This window comes from Aquarana catesbeiana, linkage group LG01 (assembly GCF_042186555.1).
Source record: "Aquarana catesbeiana isolate 2022-GZ linkage group LG01, ASM4218655v1, whole genome shotgun sequence".
In the NCBI taxonomy this organism is placed as follows: domain Eukaryota; kingdom Metazoa; phylum Chordata; class Amphibia; order Anura; family Ranidae; genus Aquarana; species Aquarana catesbeiana.
In genome coordinates this window covers 627400738-627422956 of record NC_133324.1, presented here as the reverse complement: position 1 = coordinate 627422956, position 22219 = coordinate 627400738, and the positions used below count along the sequence as shown (strand labels likewise).

Below are 22219 nucleotides of genomic sequence, written 5' to 3'. Positions count from 1 at the left end.
TCTGGTCCGCCGGACCAAGTATGCCGGAAAGTCCGACCGTGTGTACGCGGCATTAGACACAATGGCTCAATGTGCAGGGAGAAAAATAGAGGTGGAGAGACACCGCTCTCTAAGGTGCACTTAGTGGCTTTATTCCAGATATCAGACTCGCTGTGATCCAGGAGGTGTATTGTAGATCGCGCCTCTGAACAACCTCGGTCAAGCTGGCTGATCAGGCTGGCTGGAACCTGGCATGCTGGAGGGCGCTCTGGATGGCGCGCACTGAATCCGGAAGCCGGGAGGCAGGGTCAGGGCCGGAAACGAGGAGTACCAGGAACTTAAGCGGATCGCAAGCTCAAAGTAGCCGTGATGACTGTGACTTACATGTTTCACGCTCCTGCGCTTTATCAAAGTCCGGACGCTAGGTATAGTGCACCAGCCTAGTGCACCTTAGGCTTGGTTCACACTAGGGGCGGCACGACTTGCAGGTCGCCTCACCGAGGCGACCTGCACACGACTGCCACGGCGACTTGCAAAACGACTTCTGTATAGAAGTCTATGCAAGTCACCCCAAGTCGCACCCAAAGTAGTACAGGAACCTTTTTCTAAGTCGGAGCGACTTGCGTCGCTCTGATTAGAACGGTTCCATTGTACAGAACGGGAGGCGACTTGTCAGGCGACTAGGTCGCCTGACAAGTCGCCCCCGTGTGAACCGGCACTTAGAGAGCGGTGTCTCTTCTCCACCTTTATTTTTCTCCCTGCACATTGAGCCATTGGGTCTGACAATTAGGATCGGAGCTTGGAGCACACTTGCTGACATTAACCCCTTGTCATCTGGAAGTCATGGTGATATCGTATATACTAATTTTCAGATTAGTTCAACCATGATAATGAGTTGTGCTTATAAAGACTAATAATTTTATCATCTCATTTTTTCATTGACAGTTGTTTTTAATTTCAAATCTCAGCATGCATCCAATAAATGAACTTTATTGATTATACCATCAGCAATAGTTTTTTACTACTGCGCTGCATTTTTGTTTACATGCGTTTAGCTGGTCACATGGTACTGGGCCGCTGTGATTGGCCCTTTACCATGATCTGTAATCAGCTGTTTCCAAAGGACACAGAAGTCCCACAGGGCACACGGGAGGCAGAGTTCTGTCCATGTACATCCTCCCAGAACTGGAAGCCCGGGACTCAGGTCGAAGAGGAGGGGGGGGTCAGGGGGGCCCATAATAGTTTCTTGCACCGGGGCCCTGAAAGTTCTAGTTACACCTCTGCACTGAGCAATGTTGTGCACAGTGTGCATATTAACACTGTAGTAATAGAAACATAGATTTACACAACCATATGTAATACTTATTCTGAATGCAGAGAACATTTTAAATCTTTTTTGTGCCACAGTACAAATTGTACAAATAGTGTATTATAGTACAAATTGCAGTTACGTTTAACCTCACATGTAGATATTCTAGATTGTTACAAAACCTGCATGCCTGTAAGGCCCAACCCTTCTTTTTCTTTATTGGGGATCAAAGTACAGCATTAGCACTGCTTTCAGCTTGGCAGGTCCTTTGGGGACAGATTTAAAGCGTACCTAAACTCAAAAGCATGCTTGTAATATACTGCAGCTTACCTGTCCGATGTTGGTACAGCGATCTCCCCTGCTGTTCTATTATTCTATTGTGACCTGACAGGGGGACGCCCCCCCCCGCCAGAATACTCCGGTCAAGCATTTCAGACATTGGCTGAGAGCGCTGATCGATAGCTGATCGACTGCTCGTTTTCCAGCACGTTTGGCCAGCCTCTCTCAGACTGGCTGCCACACACATGGGCCGAATGTCAGCCGTTTATTGAACCAGCTGATGTCGCCCGACATTCAGCCCTTGTGTACTAGGCTTTAGATGTGGTGGCTACCTTAGCTTTTGAGGCTTTTTTACCTTTATTTTAATCTGGTGATTGAGCCAGTAAGTCTGTTATTTTTCAGCTCCCTGTTACAGACCAAGTATCAGAAAATTGAGATAAACCATTTATCACTGGGTGCTTACAAGGGTAAGCTTTTATTCATCTATTTAAAACTTATATCCCAGAGGGAAAAAACTATTTTTGTAAGAGCTTAAACATTGTTAGCTGGGGGTCTACTTTAATTGTTTGTCAAGTCCATCTAACACAACCCTCTCCCCAGACTGACAATTCTGCTTTCCAAAGGTGGCTCTGTACTTCTCCATCCGGAGTGGAGACACCCAAAGACAGGAAGTGTGATACTGGCTGGATCACCAGGCGAAATAAAGGAAAAAATGAAAAAAATGAATGAATGCAGCCACCATATTTAACCACTTGCCAACTGGCTCACGCCAATATACATTGGCAGAATGGCACAGCTGCTCAAAACAACGTATGGGTACGTTGTTCCCTTTAAGAGCAGCACAGCGGGGAGCCGATGCACGTGGCCAGTGGACGTGATCACCATCGACAACCCGCAAGGGCACGAGAGCCAGCATGGAAATTTGTGTGTAAACACACAAATCCCTGGTTTTGTCAGGGGAGAGGAGACATATCGTTTGTTCCTAGTAAGTAGGAACAGCGATATGTCTTCTCCCCCAGTCAGTCCTATTCCCATACAGTTAGAAACACTAACTAGGGAAAAATTTAACCCCTTGATCGCCCCCTAGTGTTAACTCCTTCCCTACCAGTGAAATTTACGCAGTAATCAGTGCATTTTTATAGCACTGATCGCTGTATAAATGTCAATGATCCCCAAAATGTGTCAAAAGTGTCCCATCTGTCCGCCGCAAGGTTGCAGTACCGCTAAAAATCGCAGATCACTGCTATTACTAGTAAAAAAAAAAATGCCATAAAAATACCATAAACCTTTCCCATAGATTGTAGATGCTATACCTTTTGCGCAAACCAATCAATATACGTTTATTGCGATTTTTTTTTACCAAAAATATGTAGAATAATATATATTGGCCTAAACTAATGAAGAATATTGTTATTTTTAAAAACATTTTTGGGGATATTTATTATAGCAAAAAGTAAAAAATATTGTTTATTTTTAAATTGTTGCTCTTTTTTTGTTTATGGAGTAAAAAATAAAAACCGCAGAGCTGATCAAATACCACCATAAGAAAGCTCTATTTGTGGGAAAAAAAGGGCACACATTTCGTTTGGGTACATCGTCGCACGACCGTGCAATTGTCAGTTAAAGTGGCGCAGTGCCAAATTATAAAAAGTGCTCTGGTCAGGAAGGGGGTAAAATTTTCCGAGGCTGAAGCGGTTAAAGAAGAATTCTTGCCTAACTTTAGGCAGCCTTAAAAATGTCCCCTCTCCCCTCCTGCTTTATATGCTGACTAACCTGTGTAAAAAAAGGTGTATACTTATCTTCAGCCCACTTCACTTGGTCACAGGACCCGGCTTCCCTGTGTCAGTTAGTGGCGGCTGCAGGAGAAAGGTGGGAAAGCCAACAATGGCTGGGATATGGGAGAATATGAGTGATGTCGCTGCTCCTGGATTTCCCTGCCATTGTTCAGTGCTTAAAGTGTTACTAAACCCATGAATGTATTTATAGTGACAGCAAACAAAGGGAAGGGTAAAAATGATGGATACACCTATATATAATAATTGTACTTAGGAAGAAAAATCGTGATGATGATTCCTCATAAAAGCCATCACATGCCGTCACCTTCGGGACATGTCTTCCTAAGAAGTCTGAGGTGTGTTCCACTGAATTAAGGCAAGCATATAGAAAAAAAGGGGGAGAAGAATTTCCCAAAGCAATTCTTCAGAAAGGAACAGGCAAATTTATCAAAAATATGAAGTATTTATTACAAAAATTGACTAACCATACACACCAACCAAACACTAATCACTTATAAATGGTATGACATACCTCCACCAAATACTGATTAATATATAGGAATCTCTGTGTGGGTATAGACAATAATGATTTTAAAGCAGTTCGCTTAATATTGCACGGATACCACACACAGAGAGTTAACCCTGTCCATAACTCAGTTAAGGAATGACAATGGACAATGGTAGATGCAATTGACACCGGTGACGTTTTGAAAAAATTGGTAAGTTTACGGATGCCCTTATCAAGGAACTTGTAAATGACCTTCCCTCCTACGTACAAGATACCTGAGATGTCTTTCATTGATTGGACACCACTACTCTCTTGGGGGGAGCTATCCTCGTGTGGATCGATGAGGAGTCCTTGTACACGTTGATCCCACACAATTGGGGATTAAAGGCAGTACGACATTTCCTTGAGAAGAAGTTTCCACTTCTCGGATCTAAGAATGAGTTCCTTATTGACATCTTGGATTTTTTGTTGGAACATAATTGTTTCCAATTTTTGGGTGCTAATTATCAACAAATCAGGGGGACGTTGATGGGTGTGACATGGGCCCCCTTATATGCCTGTCTCCATCTTGGTCTCTGGGAGGAGAAGGTGGTTTATTCATCGCCACTGTATCTCAGCCACAGCCATTTGTGGCTGAGGTACATTGATGACGTGCTTATGATATGGGGGGTACACCCCAAGAACTGATTCAGTTTATTAATGAACTGAACTTCAATAATAGAAACATTAAACTCACCTTCTCTTTTCAACAAACCCTACCTTTCCTGGATTTAACCATAGGAGTGAAAGACAGTAGGATCACAACTAAAACCTATCGCAAGCAGACAGCAGCCAATACGCTGCTACAAGCCACTAGCCATCATCCTCGATCACTCATCCAAGGAATACCAGTGGGCCAGTTCCTTAGACTTTATCGGAAGTCAGGAAGAGGACTTTGGGATTGAGGCAAGGGAATTATACGGTAGGTTCAGGGAAAGGGGGTACTCGCACAAATGCATTAGAAGGGCTAAAAAAAGAGCTATACAAGCGTATAGAAGAGTTCTTCTTGACAAAACTAAAAGTACAAGACCTAAAACTCAATTACAGGCACCCATTAGGATAATCACAAAATATGGGGCACAGTGGGACCAGGTAAAAAGCATACTTGGCCACCACTGGCATATTTTTTCTGGATCGCCTATTCTTGGTGAGATTGTCGGGGATCATCCTTTAATGAATGCTCGGTGATCCCAAAATCTTAAGGATAGCCTCACTCACTCTGAATATCAAAGATCAACCACACCTAACTGGCTGTATGATCTGCCACTCATGAAGGGTATGTATCTCTGTGGTAAGTGTGCAGTCTGTAAATTTGTAGATAGAGATAGGTCAGATGTGTTCGCCAACTCTGATGGCAAGAAGAAATTTAAAATCAATAACTTAATCAATTGCACTACTATATTAAGCGAACTCCTTTAAAATCAATCATCAATATGCCGGTAGTAATATGTGGTGACAGAGAGACAAGCTTCTTCAGCTTTACCCAAAATTTGTGCTTTGCCTGTCAAAACTGTCCAGAATTTAGCCATAACAAGAAGGTCTAGGAAACTGCTGCCCAGTATAGAAATTAATGGAGCAGATCATTTTTCATCTTGTGTCTCTAACCTACCACCTAAATGCTTCAGATATTTCCCCTCCGTTACTATTCCAATGACAATTTACCCCAGACCCTGCTAGAATTCTAGTGAGAGGAAATCTCTTCAAGGTGAGGGAAATTGGGTGTGCCCAGTAGGAGATTTTCTCTCTATTACCGTTCCAATGGCAATTTACCTCAGACCCCGGTTTTAGTGAGAGAAAATCTCTCCAAGGTGAGGGAAATCAAATGTGCCCAAGATTTCCCTGCTATTATTATTCTGATGACAATAAAACTCTGGTTTTAGTGAGAGAGAATCTCTCCAATCTCTCCAAGGGAGAGGGAAAATCAAATGTTCCCAATTAAAGCTTTTCCCTCTATTACTGTTTTGATGACAATTTACCTCAGATCCTGGTTTAAGGCCACTGAGACTTTAATACCGTATATACTATTGTATTTATTGTATTGGATTTACATTATGAGATTGTATAGTTGGATGTTCTTTTTATGTTTTTCTAGTGTATCATATGCTTTATATCATATACATATATATGTCATGAAGATCTGAAGTTTTTTTGGGTCTAATGTTTTTAATGCATTTTAAAATATGTTGCATAAAAAAATAGTCAAGTTTCAAATATTTTCAATTTTTATAGTTGTATTTAAGCAGAGTAGAGATACCAATATCTGAATTTTTCTTATTAGTTTCTTATAACTTTTTGTATTTTTTTTTTTTAGCTCCATCTACAGTAAGCAAACAGCTGTATTACCAAAGAACACAAGCAAACTAATTCTGAATCATGTTTGACCCCAATGTGAAGTACCAGCCATGCAGTACCACAGATACATCTGTAAGTAATATATGAACCATCTTCCACTCTGCATGTCAGCCCAACTTACTCTCACAAAAGGTGTCACCACAAAAAAGTTAAAGCCCACTCCAGGAAACTTGAAAATTGAGCCTTGCAATGGGGTTAACTGCTCATTTAAATCTAAGGGAACCTTTGCTCCTAGGTGCTGCTAGGCCAGTCCCCACAATGTCATCTTCCCCATGCTCCAGTTGTCCTGATGTTATTAGGACCATTACAAGGTAGGTCCATAGCCCTATATTCAATGGGATGATGCTGAGGGACAGTCTGGAGAACAGGGGAGCAGATGATCGAGTAAGTAAAAGAATTTCCAGATTTCCTGGAGTTGGGCTTTAGGCTGGCTGTACACTGTATGAATTGTGGCCAATTCCTGATGATCCAGCTGCAGTTTGCTACATGGGTGGCCCTGTCTCCATCCTCCTGCCTGACATCCTTCTATTGAAAAATTGAAGGAACCAGACAGAAAATTGTTAAACCAACAGCAGCTACCTCCAATCAGATACAACCGCTGTTCCAGTATTCTGATTGCCTGCTGTCAGAATGCAAAAGCTGCAGTCAGAGATTCATCCATCTGCACTGTACAGCACGGATGGAGGAATATGTTAGATCTCCCTGTGTATAGCCAGCTTTAGCCTTCTCCACCTTGTCTCAACTCACAAAACCAACATTTCTTGCCTTACTCACACATATTCTCACACATATTCTTATAAAATCATATTGCAAACACAAGATTTTCAGCTGATACTTTATTTATTGGCAAGTAACTGTTATAATAAAAATATTCATGGTACTTTTCCTTCAGCCTTTGGCAGCAGTAAAGAAACAACACCTCTGTTAATGGTAAGTATGGTTTTATAATAAAAGCTATGATGCACATATTATAAAATCATGCTTACTTAAAATATTTTGAAATCTATTTGAAGTGAGTAAATTCCATTCTGTAAGTACACGTCCTTTATTAAAAATGGGAAATAAGGCCTAGTGGGAACAGGATGTATGTTCTGGGGAAAATATCTTGATAAGAGATTTGTAAATTCAGTGAACACAGAAGATGGAAGTCTCCTGTGGTCCCAGTTTCCTGTGTATTGCAGGAGATGGGACTTATGCTAACAAAAACCTGCTTCTTCTGAAACAATGAAACAAGTTTCTCCACCTGATTAAGAATAACAAACACTATACAATAGCCATGGAATAACTGTTGTGTTTAAGGATGGCTTGCTTAACATTTAAGCATATCTTATTATAATGATAAACCTTCACAGGTTGTGTCAAGGCCATTGGTTAGCAAATGAATAGCTGTAATGAATAATCCCACCTAAAAAACTCCTAATTTTTTGGTTGTCCATTTGTCTTTAAAGTGGATCCCTGACAATAGAAGCAGTCTGTCAGCCTATTTATATATACTATATTGTCAAAAGTATTGGGACACCTGCCTTTACACGCACATGAACTTTAATGGCATCCCAGTCTTAGTCCGTAGGGTTCAATATTGAGTTGGCCCACCCTTTTCAGCTATAACAGCTTCAACTCTTCTGGGAAGGCACAAGGTTAGGCGTGTGTCTATGGGAATGTTTGAACATTCTTCCAGAAGTGCATTTGTGAGGTCAGGCACCAATGTTGGATGAGAAGACCTGGCTCACAGTCTCTGCTCTAATTCATCCCAAAGGTGTTCTATCAGGTTGAGGTCAGTTCCTCCACCCCAAACTCGCTCATCCATGTCTTTATGGACCTTGCTTTGTGCACATGTGCACAGTCATGTTGGAACAGGAAGGGGCCATCCCCAAACTGTTCCCACAAAGTTGGGAGCATGAAATTGTCCAAAATGTCTTGGTATGCTGACACCTTAAGAATTCCCTTCACTGGAACTAAGGGGCCAAGCCCGACCCCTGAAGAAAAGAGCTCATACAATAATCCCCCTCTACCAAATTATTTGGACCAGTACATAAAGCAAGGTCCTTAAAGACATGGATGAGAGAGTTTGGGGTGGAGGAACTTGACTGGCCTGCACAGAGTCCTGACCCAACCTGATAGAACACCTTTGGGATGAATTAGAGTGGATTTAGAGTATTTTTTGTACTGTTAAAAAACCTTTTTCAATAAATTCAGATTGAACATAAAGTGGATATTTAAGTAACTATACAAGTCTGTGTGAACAAACTGTACCTGAGGCTTTATGCATGTGTCCGCAAGAAGGCAAAACCACATAAATACGGGTATAATACTTCCCTTTATGTAAGTGCAACTCAAATATGCATTTATTTGTGTACAGCTGTTACATATTTCAGCTTGTTATCAATTTTGACAGACTATTGGCAGTGGGCTATACGTTGTACCTGTGACACACAGGAGGAGAATTGCGCCCCGATGTACACTGTATGGCCGTCTTGTGGCTGATAGCATGAAGCCTCATGGTGTTGTGGCCTGTACAGTATGAATGAGCCGTTTATTTATGCTGCTGCCTATGTTACTCTATGGCAGAGGTCTCCAAACTTTCTAAGCAAAGGGCCGGTTTACTGTCCTTCAGGATTTAGGGGGGCCGGACTGTGGCCAGCGGGAGTAGAAAACGTTCGGGCATCAGTACCCCTTCATTGATTTTAATGGGAGGAATAGTGCCTGATTGTTGATATCAATGAGAAGAAGAGTGTCCCATTAATGATGTCAGTAGGGGGAATGGTGCTCCATCATTGATGTCAGTTGGTGGAATAGTGCCCCAAGGGCCAGATAAAGGCAAGCAAAGGGCCACATCCGGCCCCCGGGCTGCAGTTTGGAGACCACTGCTTAATGGGGATGCATCAGCTGTATGGGCACATGAACACCTTCTAATTTGACAGGTGTGCAGTGGCAGTTGCGCAACCCCAAACACACTGCACAGCTTTTGAGTAAGCAACTTTTCTAATGCTGAGATAATATCATCAGTTTGCTGCAGGCAGACTCTTGTTTACCAATCAGACTGTAAAGCCTTGTACAAACAATCAGATTTTCAGACGACCGTTCGTCCGTTTTTTGTTGCATGCTAGTCTCATGTCGAAAGTGAAGAGGTTACTCACCATGTGAAAATTCTCATACGACAGAATACAACTTCAGAAGTGACGTCATGTGTTGAATAGTTTTGTATGTATTTTTTCGTTTCTGAGCTTGCGTAGTCTTGCTCTTACGATTTTTTTTGGACGAAAGCCGTACTGATTAAACAAAAATTAGACGTTGCATTCACGTGCGTCAAAAATTTTATAGTCTGCACATCCAGCTTATGTCGGACAAAAAAATGGAATTGGCTGTCGAAAGCACCATACTTATGCCTTGTACACACGGTCGGATTTTCCGACGGAAAACGTTCGATGGGAGCTTGTTGTCGGAAATTCTGACCATGTGTAGGCTCCTTCGGACATTTTCCATCGGAATTTCTGTCACACAAAATTTGAGATCTGGATCTCAAATTTTCCGACAACAAAATCCGTCCTAAATTCCGATCGTGTGTACACAATTTCCGACGCACAAAGTTCCACGCATGCTCGGAATCGAGCAGAAGAGCCGCACTGGCTATTGAACTTCATTTTTCTCAGCTCGTCGTACGTGTTGTATGTCACCGCATTCTTGACGTTTGGAATTTTCAACAAGATTTGTGTGACCGTGTGTATGCAAGACAAGTTTGAGCCAACATCCGTCAGAAAAAATCCATGGATTTTGTTGTTGGAATGTGCGATTGTGTGTACGGGGCATAACGGTCTGAAAATCAGCAGATCTTTTGTCGTACAAAATTTTACATCTGATTTTCGTATCTAAGATTCCACTATTGCAACCCCAAAGTCAGGCGATTTTGCCGTGATTTTTTTTGCCGCAATTTTACCGCAATATTTTGCCGCAACTTGAAGCAATGCCTGTGTATTCTTGAGGTCTATGGACCTCAAGTTGCATCAAAGTGGGACCAAAGTAGTGCAGGGACTACTTTGAAGTCACACAGATATGAACAGTACGGTATGAAAAGTCAAACTAGTGGAAACCAAGCCTAAAGGTACATTTAAAAAACAAACATGTCATTCTTACCTCCTCTGTACAGTTGGTTTTGCACAGAGTGGCCCTGATCCTCTGCTTCTGGGGTCCCTCAGCGGCACTCCTGGCCTTCCTCTTCTCGAGTGCCCCGACAGAGAAGCGCTTTCCACAGGGGCACCCATGCGGGCATGCTCCCGTGTCCTGCTGCTGCATCCATTGGCACAGACAGCAGGACTCGGCCCTGCCCCAGGCTCCCGCATCATTGGATTTGATTGACAGCAGCGGGAGCCAATGGCTGCGCTGCTATCAATCTATCCAATCAGGACATGAGGCACCAGCTGAAGCTGGTGTGCTCATTCCCAGTGTGGGAAAGACAGGGTCCAGGTAAGTAAAACAGGGGCACTGGGGGGCTGCTGCACTAAAGCATAGAATGCATTAAGGTGAAAAACCTTGAGGGTTTACAACCCCTTTAGATTGCAGAAAATCACAAGCTGAGAGGCTCACATTTAGTGCCCTATGCATTTAGGGGCATATGCATAGAAAACAGAATATCTGTGTTCCAGGCATACGCCCCTGATCGTATACAATTTCCATTCGGTACAGCTTTCAGCTCCCCTCTAGCCGCAGCATTTTTCAGCCTACCATAGATTTTAGGAGGCTGCAGACAGCTGGGCTGGATGCTGCCCCTCTGCCTCTCGGGTACTGAAATGCCCAGACTGGACGCACATAGGTTAAATGCCCATGTAAAAGTAGCCTTACATGAACACATAATTCAGCATGCATTCACTCATCAAGAACAAAATAAAGCATGTTTGATGCTAGGTGCACTTTAACCTCCCTGGCGGTATGATTATTTCGGATTTTAGGTGCTGAAAGCGGTACAATTATTTTGCATGGAAATTTGACGTTTTATATTGTAGGCCTGTAATTCTTAACAATAACTCACTTAAATCTGTCCAAACAAGAGTCTAGTAGATATCCCGGGTATGATAAAGTTTGAAACGCAAAAACATAAATTATAATATAATAAATAAAAATAAATAATTAAAAATAAATAAATAAAAATAATAATAAAATAAATTTCCCCACGATTCACTATCGCTCAATTCTGCAAGTGTTCTAATTTACTATCGCTGTTTTCTAGCTGGTCTAAAGCCACTTTTGACGTAAAGGGACACTTTTTGGTTGCTATGGACAATCTCCAGTTTCCAGGCAGAAAGAACAGTATATATAATATAAAACTGCATGCAGGGCATAGGACAAAGCACTGGGGACAAAAGGGATATGAAATGATTTCATACAGTACTGTAATCTGTAAGATTACAGTACTGTATGTGTTATGATTTTTACAATTTTTTTAATTTGCCGCCAGGCTCCGCCCCCATGCGTCGCGACGCTCGCAGGGAATGGAGCCTGGCACGGAGAGGCTTCGGAGGAGGACAGAGCCCACGGACACTGCGGGGGACATCGCAGGATCCCGGGGACAAGGTAAGTAACGCCGCCCCAGGATCCTGCAATGCAATCCCGAGTGTGGCTCGGGGTTACAGCTAATGGGACTGAATTTTAACCCCGAGCCACACTCGGGAAAACCGCCAGGGAGGCTACAAGAACGATTCTTGCCAACACATGAAATTAATCGGTGAACTGCAAAAACTATATTCAGGAGAGTTTGTGACTGTATTAAAGTCATAACATTCATTTGGAAAAAACAATCCAATTTTTTTTTCCATCTCATTTGTGCCTGGATTTGGATTTACTCTATAGTAAGAATATCCAGTGGCCATGTTGTCTGCAGGGGCAGTGTGGTATCCTTTCAGGGATGAATCAGGGCCAAATTTTGCCTGAATTTGGCCAAAGACGCACAGCATTCCTGTGCAAGCCGCTCCGCAGCTGCAACGGGGATATGTAAACCGGCTCCATAGAGAGTCGGTCACAATCTCCTGTCATGCGAATTGGATGCAGGGAAATCTGCATCCAATTCACATAGGTGTGAACACAGTCTAAAAGGCAACACTGCCTGATAAACACCTCCTTTTAGGCTCGATTCACACCTATGCATGTTGCTTTTGAGCGTTTTTGGAGGTTTTTTTTCATGCTTGGCACGTTTTTGAGCAGCGTTTTTGTAGCGTTTTTGCCGCGTTTTTGCCGCGTTTTTGCCGCGATTTGCGTTTTGCGGTTTTTTTTTTTCATTTTTTTTTTACAGTCTTAAAAAAAAATTACAAAAAAAAAAAAAAAAAAACGGCAAAAACGCACCAAAAACGCACCAAAAACGCTGCAAAAACGCTGCAAAAACGGTGCACTTGCGTTTTTGATGCTTGTCCATTGAAATCCATTACATGCAAAACGCTGCTTTTTGCATGAAAAAAAGTCCCCGACCCTTTCCAAAAACGCAGAGATACAAAAAAGCATTGATGTGAACATGTTCCATAGGAACCCATGTTAAAAAATTCCCATGCATTTCTGCAAAATGCAAAATGCATCAAAAAACGCGCTAGTGTGAATGGAGCCTTAGAGCCCGTGTAAATTGATCTTTAGGTAAATATGAACTATTCAGTTTGGATATATCATATTTATCAGCAATCAATACATTTGAACCTGATCTTTAACCACTTTATTAGCAGGCTGTGAACAGTCTACCTATAGTAAAGTCAGTCTATTGCTTATCAGGTCTATTTATGTGCACAACTAAATAGTTTAGAGAAAGAATGCACCTTCTCCCTCTGTTATTTTATATGGAGCCATATGGATTTTCAGTTAAATACATGCATTTCAAAAGTGAACAGGCTGTGCTAGGCTTTTTTCATAAGAAAGTCTAGCATGCTATGTAAACATAATCTTTAGACAGTACCATGTTTTAAATGTCTATTTGTAAAATAAAAAAAATAAAAAAAAATATTTTAAAAGTAACAAAAGATTAGGATTATTATATTAAAAAAAACATTGACTAAATATTGTGATAGATTCCCTTTAACGTGGTAGTAAAATCTGCTTTTGTGATTTTTACCTACAGGTAAGCTTACAGTATAATAAAGCTAGTTAGTAAAGTTATTTTTTAACGAATTTTGACAAATTCTTTCATTCAGAAATAACCAGATTAGCGAAAACCCATTTAACTAACGTAAAAAAAAAAAAAAAAAAATCGGAAATGCAAAAAAAAATTGGACATTCGAAAACCCCAAAAAATCAAAAAACTAACTAATAATACCTTAACTATTACTAGCTATTACATTTTAGGTATTGGAATTTCCTTTTAAATTTCGCTGTTAGCGAACTTAACCAATACGAATTATCCGAAATAACCAATGCCGTATCTAAATGAATGGAATGTAACAAATTAATAATAATACATGACTATAATAATAATAAAAACATTTTATTATTATTATTATAATTATTTATTATTAATTTGTTCCGGGTTTTTTCGTGTTTTCGAATTTACGATTTGTTTTTAATTTCCGAATTTCCGTTTTTTTTCCTAATTTCTGTTTTTTTTTCGAATTTCCGAGTTTTTGAAAATTTTTTTGAATTTCCAATTTTTTAAAAATTTTCGAATTGCGATCATAACGAATGACCCGAAAAATGGATACAAAACCCCAAAATGAAACGAAAACTACAACTAACAAATTTTTCGGCAGTCTACATTATGTTCTTATAGTGTTACTATACCCACAACAGAAAAATCAGTCTGCATATGTAGTAAAGCATGCTTGTTAAACTCACCATGGAACCTAAAGGGTTAATCCTGTATATTATGTAAAAAGGCTGTTTGATCCTGTCTTCTCTAAACCTCCCCTGAATCAGACTGAGACAGAAGTACAGTTAAATCACACTTGTTTAATAATAATAATAAAAAAAGGTAAACAGAGTAAACATAGTCAAAACATAGCCAGAGTTCAGGAACCGGAACGTCAAGGAGCCAGAAGGAATGTCAGCCAAGCAAGTCTTTAAACAGGAACACAGGAGAGTGTCTCTAGGAGATGTGACCAAGGCGAAGGCAGAGATCATCTGGACTGGACTTGACTTAGGTAGGTAGGACCGACGAGCAGGATCATCAACAGGTGAGTCACTGTGCAGAGATAGGAGCTGGCAATTAGCTGACAGCTGAGCGGCCAGCTCAGAGTAGGAAGGGCTGGGCCCAGCCCTGACAGTACTCCCTCCTCAACGACCACTCCCCCTTAGAGGACCACCAGGCTTGAGGGGAAAACATCTATGGAAATCACGGAGGAGGACAGGGGCATGTACGTTCGAGGATGGGATCCAAGAGCGTTCTTCCGGACCGTACCCTTTCCAATTCACCAGGTACTGTATGCGCCCATGGAACCTACGGGAGTCAACAATGGACTGTACTCCTCATGGTTCTCAACCTGAACAGGGTGAGGATGTGGCACCGAGGTGGTTGCAGACCAAAGGTTTTAATAAGGAGACGTGAAATACATTTGAGATACGCATATTAGAAGGAAGGTCTAATGCGTAAGCCACTGGGTTAATCCTGCCAAGAATACGGAAAGGCCCAATAAACTGAGGTGCGAACTTCAGAGAGGGAACACTAAGTCGGAGGTTGTGAGATAACAGCCAGACCCTGTCCCCAACCTGGTAGGTAGGCGTAGGCAGGCGTCTGCGATCAGCATGGAGTCTGTACCTATCATTAGCATGTTGCAAAGCCTCCTGGACTTGTGCCCAAGTGGAACGAAGACCACAGAGATGCTCCTCTAACGCAGGAATACTCTGTGGAACAAAAGAGTCAGGCAACATGGAAGGTTGGAAACCATAGTTCGCCATAAACGGGGACAATCGGGAAGCAGAATTCAAGGCACTATTGTGAGCAAACTCTGCCCGCGGTAAGAGGTCTGACCAGTTGTTATGATGGTCAGAAATACAGCAACGTAGGAATTGCTCCAAGGACTGTTTGGCTCTTCTGAGGCTCCATTAGACTGCAGGTGATACACAGAGGAGAAAGCAAGCTGAATTCCTAACTGTGCACAAAAGGCTCACCAGAACCAGGACACAAATTGACTAGCCCTGTCCAAGACAATCACCTTGGGTAGCCCATGTAAGCGAAAGATCTCCCAAACAAAAATGAAAGCCGGTTCCTTAGAAGTGGGCAACTTTTTAAGTGGAATACAATGAGACATTTTCGAGAACCGGTCAACCACTATAAGGATAACTGTGTTTCCCTGGGAGTTGGGTAACTCCACAATGAAATTCAGAAACAGGTGGGTCCAGGGCCTCCCTCCATTGGGTATGGGTTGTAGGAGACCCACTGGAAGGTGTTGTGAAGTCTTACTCTGAGCACACACAGAACAGGCAGCTACAAAGGTGGTTACATCAGCACGTAGACTAGGCCACCAGAATTCTTGGGAAATGGCCCAAAAGATTTGATTCTTCCCAGGGTGGCCAGCAGCCTTGGGAGAATAGTAAGTCTGGAGACTCTCTGGGACAAAGCAGTAGTCACACGGTTTCTCAGGAGGAGCATGGGCCTGAGCAGCAAGAATTTTGTCACCCAAAGGAGAAGTGAGACTGGTGCGAACAGTAGCCAGAATACGATCAAGAGAAATCACAGGAACCGGAACCGACTCCATCTTGGAAATGGAGGAAAATGGAGGAAAATTGTCATGACAAATCTTCAGCTCTTACATTCTTAGTACCAGGTAAGAATGAGACAATGTAATTGAAACTTGACAAGAAAAGAGCCTATTGCGCCCTTCTGGGAGAGAGGCGTTTAACCTCAGACAAGAATGTGAGATTCTTATGGTCAGTAAGACTGAGAACCAACATAGTGGTACCTTCGGGGAGATGTCTCCATTCTTTCAGGGCTAAAATGATCGCTAACAGCTCTCTGTCATCAATCTCGTAATTGGACTCTGCAGGTGACAATTTCTTGGAAAAGTAGCCACAAGGATGCATAGTGCTCTCAAAGGTAGGACATTGAGACAGAATGACGCCAACTCCAGTCTCAGAAGCATCAACCTCAAGGATAAAAGGTAAAGAAGGATCAGGATGTGCCAACACAGAAGCAGAAACAAAGGCAGCCTTGAGACTCTCAAAGGCCTTAATGGACTCCGGAGACCAACTCTGTGGGTTACCATCCTTTCTGGTCATCAGTCAGGGGCTTGACCAGAGACGAGAAGTTACGAATAAACTTCCAATAATAGTTGGCAAAACCAAGAAAACGCTGCAGAGAACATAAACCCACGGGTCGGGGCCACTGTAGGACTGCTGAAAGTTTCTCTGGGTCCATCGAAAAACCAGCAGTGGAAATGACATAACCCAGGAATTTAACTTGTTCACGATGGAATTCGCACTTCTCCAATTTACAATAGAGATTGTTCTGTCTTAGTTTCTGAAGCACTGAAAAGACATCTGTGTTGTGGCTCTCCAGGGACTTGGAAATAATAAGGATATTGTCGAGATAAACCACCACACATAACTGCAACAAATCTCGGAGGACATTGTTAATAAATTCCTGGAAAACTGCTGGGATGTTATAAAGGCCAAAATGCATTATGAGGTACTCATAATGACCTGTTCTGGTATTAAACGCAGTTTTCCACTTGTCGCCCTCCTTAATCCTCACGAGATTGTATGCCCCTCTCAAATCAAGCGTTACTCCCATGAGGTGGTCAAATAACTCCATAATCAACGGATCGGATAGGCATTCTTAATGGTGAAACGATTGAGACCCCTGTAATCAATACAAGGTCTCAATTCACCACTCTTCTTCTTCACAAAGAAGAAACCAGCACCAGCAGGAGACGAGGATTTGCAGATGAAACCTCAAAAAAGTGCACCTACAACATACTCCTCCATGGCCTTATCCTCCAAGGCCGACAAAGGGTAAACCTGGCCACGACTGGGTATGGCCCCAGGTTGAAGCAATCACAGCTGATCATTGCATGAACCAGGAAGTACTAGTAAATGGCATTCTTCGGTTCGCGCTGACAGGGAGAGCCGATCTGCGGCTCGCCCTGTCAGAGGGGAGTATGTGATGATAATTAGCACATTTATTATCAGCACATCCCCTATCAGATGTGTCCATCAGCCACCAATCAGTGCCCGACAGCTGCCAGCAGTGCCCTAATAATAAAGTCTGTCATTGCCCACCACAGTGCCAATCAGTGCCCACCACAGTGCCAATCAGTACCCATCACAGTGCCAATCAGTGTCCAGCAGTAACACCTGTCAGTACCTCATCAGTACCTAATCATCAGTGCTGCCCATCAGTGCCATTTGTCAGTGCCAAGCGTCAGTGCCGCCTGTCACTGCCCATCACAGCCACCTGTCAGTGCCCATCACAGCCACCTTTCACTGCCCATCACAGCCGCCTGTCACTGCCCATCAGTGGCAACATACAGGGATAAAGTTGTGGAGAAGTTTAAAGCAGGGTTAAGTTATAAAAATATATCCTAAGCTTTGAACATGTCACGGAGCACTGTTCAATCCATCATCTGAAAATGGAAAGAGTATGGCACAACTGCAAACCTACCAAGACATGGCCGCCCACCTAAACTGAAAGGCCGGGCAAGGAGAGCATTAATCGGAGAAACAGCCAAGTGGCTCATGGTAACTCTGGAGGAGCTGCAGAGATCCACGGCTCAGGTGGGGGAATCTGACCACAGGACAACTATTAGTCGTCCACTCCACAAATCTGGCCTTTATGAAAGAGTGGCAAGAAGAAAGCCATTGTTGAAAGAAAGCTATAAGAAGTATCATTTGCAGATTGCAAGAAGACATGTGGGGGACACAGAAAACATGTGGAAGAAGGTGCTCTGGTCAGATGAAACCAAAATGGAACTTTTTGGCCTAAAAGCAAAATGCTATGTGTGGTGGAAAACTAACACTGCATATCACCCTGAACACACCATCCCCACCGTGAAACATGGTGGTGGCAGCATCATGTTGTGGGGATGCTTTTCTTCAACAGGGATAGGGAAGCTGGTCAGAGTTGATGGGAAGATGGATGGAGCCAAATACAGGGCAATCTTAGAAGAAAATCTGTTAGATTCTGCAAAAGAGTTGAGACTGGAGCAGAGGTTCACCTTCCAGCAGGACAACGACCCTAAACATACAGCCAGAGCTACAATGGAATGGTTTAGATCAAAGAATGTTCATGTGTTAGAATAGCCCAGTCAAAGTCCAGACTTAAATCCAGTTGAGAATCTGTGGCAAAACTTGAAACTTGCTGTTCACAGGCACTCTCCATCCAATCTGACAGAGCTTGAGCTATTTCGTAAAAAAGATTGGGCACAAATTACACTGTCTAAATGTACATCCCCAAAAAGTCTTGCAGCTGTAATTGTAGCGAAAGGTGGTTCTACAAAGTATTGACTCACGGGAGCTGAATACAAATGCACGCCACACTTTTCACATATTTGTAAAAAATGTTGAAAACCATTTATCGTTTTCCTTCCATTTCACAATTATGTGCCACTTTGTGTTGGTCTATCACAGAAAATCCCAAAAATACATTTATGTTTTTGGTTGCAACATGACAAAATGTGGAAAACTTCAAGGGGTATGAATACTTTTTCAAGGCACTGTGTATCGTGTTTGTTGTGTTTGTTTTTTTAATTACTTTACAATCAATTTAAATTGTGCGCATTTGTCTTGTTTTATTTTAATGTGACCTGTGTATCCATGTAGGGCAAAGTGAAATATTCTTTTTAAAGCTGTTTAATTGCATTAGACAAACTATTTAGATCAGTATGTGAAAGGGTATTGTTGTGGCTATAGGAAGCTACAATATATGTGGAACTCCCAAACAGCTGAGTCACGGTCCTGTCATGTTAAAATACTTATCTTTGCCTAGAAGAGGTGAGGAATCCACAGGGCAGTACAGGTAACCAGACTCACCTTTACCTTACTGCTGTCACTTCATTGAATAAATAACAGCTTATACAACCCACATCAGTCAAATATACAGCAAGCTTATCTAACTGGGAGCAACGTGATGGCAAACATCCTCAGGTGTCATAAACAGAAGAGCTAGTTGGCTATTTCAGTGTAACAATCACGCAAAGCATGAGAAACTTGGTTACAAAATCAGAACATACTGTACATTATCAGCACCTTTTTGACCTCAACTTTAGTTTTGGTAATATTTAACATTTTGTTCTTTACTTTTTATTGCAGGCTTATGAAATTCAGCTTCAATACTAGTGTTTTTTTTTTTTTTTTTTTTTAAGTTATTAGCCATAGTATTCCGAAAAGCAGGAAGAATATTTCCTGCTTTTAAGTGAGGGTACATGGGTATATGTATTTCACCATAGACAAGCAGGATAAAAAAGTTCCTTTTTTTGTCTTTTTTTTTAAATCCAGTGGTCCTTGTGTTAAAATAGAAGACGTGGGGAAGAATTCAAACTTTTGCTGGGCTTTTACCACTATTTGGAGCTCCATTAGTGGTGCATATATCCTTCACTTCCTGTCATAGTGACAATGGTTTCAACAGATAGGGATCTGCAATAGGGACCCCAACAGCAATAGAAAGCTGAGAGGAGTTTTAGCCTTTGCTCTAAAAAAAATGGTTTGCTGGCTTATTGGAAAAAAAAGTAGCATTTCGCAGCAAAGGAAAGATACGTATATAGAGCGATATATTGGCTGCTCACCCCGAATGATAGAATATAAAGGGAGGTTCCCCCAAAGGGTGGGGTTTTCAGGCACTTTTGAACTTTTGCCTTAATTATCTGCTGCCTGAAAACCCCACCTTTTGGGGGAACCACCCTTTATAAAGTAGCATTTTGCATTCAGCTTTTTAATTATATTACAAATATATATATATATTAAAGCAGTATTAAATCCAAAGACAAAAATGTAGTATTTTGCAGCTAACCAATCCTTAGATGTTGTGACTGTTTTAAATTTCAGTTTTATTTTTTTCCCTTTATTTTATACGATGATCCAGCCAATAACTTACTTCTTGTTAGGGTGTCTGCATTCTGGATGAAGTAGTAAAGCAGACACTTTTGGACAGCAGCATTGTCAGTCTGGGGAGAGCGTAGTGCTAGACTAGCAGATTTAGATGGCCTTGACTAACAAATTGTAGCTGAACTCCAACAAACACTTTATAAGCAGTTACTGCGCCGGTTTTTCCATTTAGGATAAAGGTTTTACATAAATGATTACAAGCTGACCATCGTAAGCACCCCTCTCAGTGGTAAATGGTTTGTCTCAACACTCTAACTGCTACTTTGTCTGGATAGCTTGGTCTGCTAAAGGAAGTTGAAAAATAAAAAAAACTTACTGGCTGAATCACCAGGTGAAAAAAAATGAAAAAGCCATAAAAGGAAAACTAATGCAGCCACCTGAAGAAGAGGAGGAGTCCTTAAAACATGTCCTGCGACCCTGCACCCTAAGGGGACTACCATCCATCCAGGGCTGTCTCTTGAGAGCGAGGACACTGAAGTGCGCTGTCTTCCCCTTGCCCTGATTTATTCACAGTAAACTGTAAATGAATGACACAGCCGTGTGGGCAGGGCCCTGCCTCTTTTCAAATAGTGACAGCGGGTGCGGGGAGAAGATCCACAGGCAGGCCCGGACTGGGACAAAAAATAGGCCCGGGCATTCTAAGCTGAGCAGCCCATTTTTTTAAAAACCAAATTACAAATTATGGCAACCGGCTTCTCAATGTATTTTAGTTATATTTAGCCTGCTTCAGTCACTGTAACTTGTCAATCATTTGGAATTATGTAAATATATGATAATAAATGCTTTTAACTCCTTGATAACCCCTTCTTTGGGGTTAAAAGCGCCCCGCTACGGCCCGAAAAGTGACGCTGCAGCGCCGGTAAATCAATGGACCACAGGGATGGGTGGACTGCAGATGCTGGAGCATGTTACATGTTCCACCCAAAAAACGAGTGGAACATGTAACATGTTCCAAAAGTGACCTTGTCCTTTAAGCTTTTGTAGCACCCTCTGTGTACAGTGTAGGAAAATTTAGTTGGGCTCTGTAGGCAGAGGAGCCTGGGTTAATTTGTTTAGCTGTCAGTTAGCTCCAACGACTGAGTCTCTGTTATCTCTCCCTGGCTTCTGAAACTGCTGGAGGGTTCAAGAACTTAGAGGGTAGAGGAGCAGAGATTATGCCTGAATATTTATGGAGTCTCCTCCAATCCCTGGGTGGGGATGACCCAGAAGGTGGAGAGATACCATAAATAATCTGGAGCATGATCATGTGGGGAGCAGAGTCCAAGGTCCAGTTGCCTGGAGGGGACCCCTGTGCTGGTGGGCTCTGCCCCTGGGCAGAAGGAAGTAGTCAGAGGAAGAGAGAGACCAGAAGCAGATGAAGTCTCATCCCGTTCCAGCCTCAGCTAGGCTTAGCTGAAGCCATCCTAAAAGGCACGGTCTGAACCTGTTCAGCAGGAGGTCTGTGCAGAAATCGCTTGAGTCTCAGGATTCACCTAAGGGACTAAATGAGTAACTTCAACCTCTACACCCCAGAGCCTGACAGAGGAGAAGCAGCCAGGTGGAATACTCAGGTAGCTTTCTACCAAAGGGACAGCTTCGAGCCTCTTTCAGCCAGTAATTACAGCCACTGCATTTAGTGTTTGGAACATTTTTTCTAATGCGCCGTACACACGGTCGGATTTTCCGATGGAAAATTTTCGATAGGAGCCTTTTTTCGGAAATTCCGACTGTGTGTAGGCTCCATCAGACATTTTCCATCGGAATTTTCGTTGCACAAAATTTGAGATCTGGATCTCAAATTTTCCGACAACAAAATCCGTCCGCATAAATTCCGATCGTGTGTACACAATTCCGAAGCACAAAGTTCCATGCATGCTCAGAATCAAGCAGAAGAGCCGCACTGGCTATTGAACTTTATTTTTCTCGGCTCATCGTACGTGTTGTACGTTACCGTGTTCTTGACGTTCGCAATTTCCGACCAACTTTGTGTGACCATGTGTA

At 42.3% G+C, this 22219-nt stretch overlaps 1 protein-coding gene across 2 annotated transcripts in view; it reads left to right on the top strand.

Annotated features, from left to right (window-relative positions):
* ABCG2 (ATP binding cassette subfamily G member 2 (JR blood group)) overlaps window positions 1-22219 on the top strand; it is a 276283-nt gene that overhangs the window by 152325 nt on the left and 101739 nt on the right. For both annotated transcript variants that reach the window (XM_073600840.1, XM_073600848.1), the window contains exon 2: window positions 6201-6313. In XM_073600840.1, coding sequence (XP_073456941.1) covers window positions 6263-6313 — 51 coding nt within the window. In that variant the 5' untranslated portion in view covers window positions 6201-6262. The remainder of the gene's footprint in view (window positions 1-6200; window positions 6314-22219) is intronic.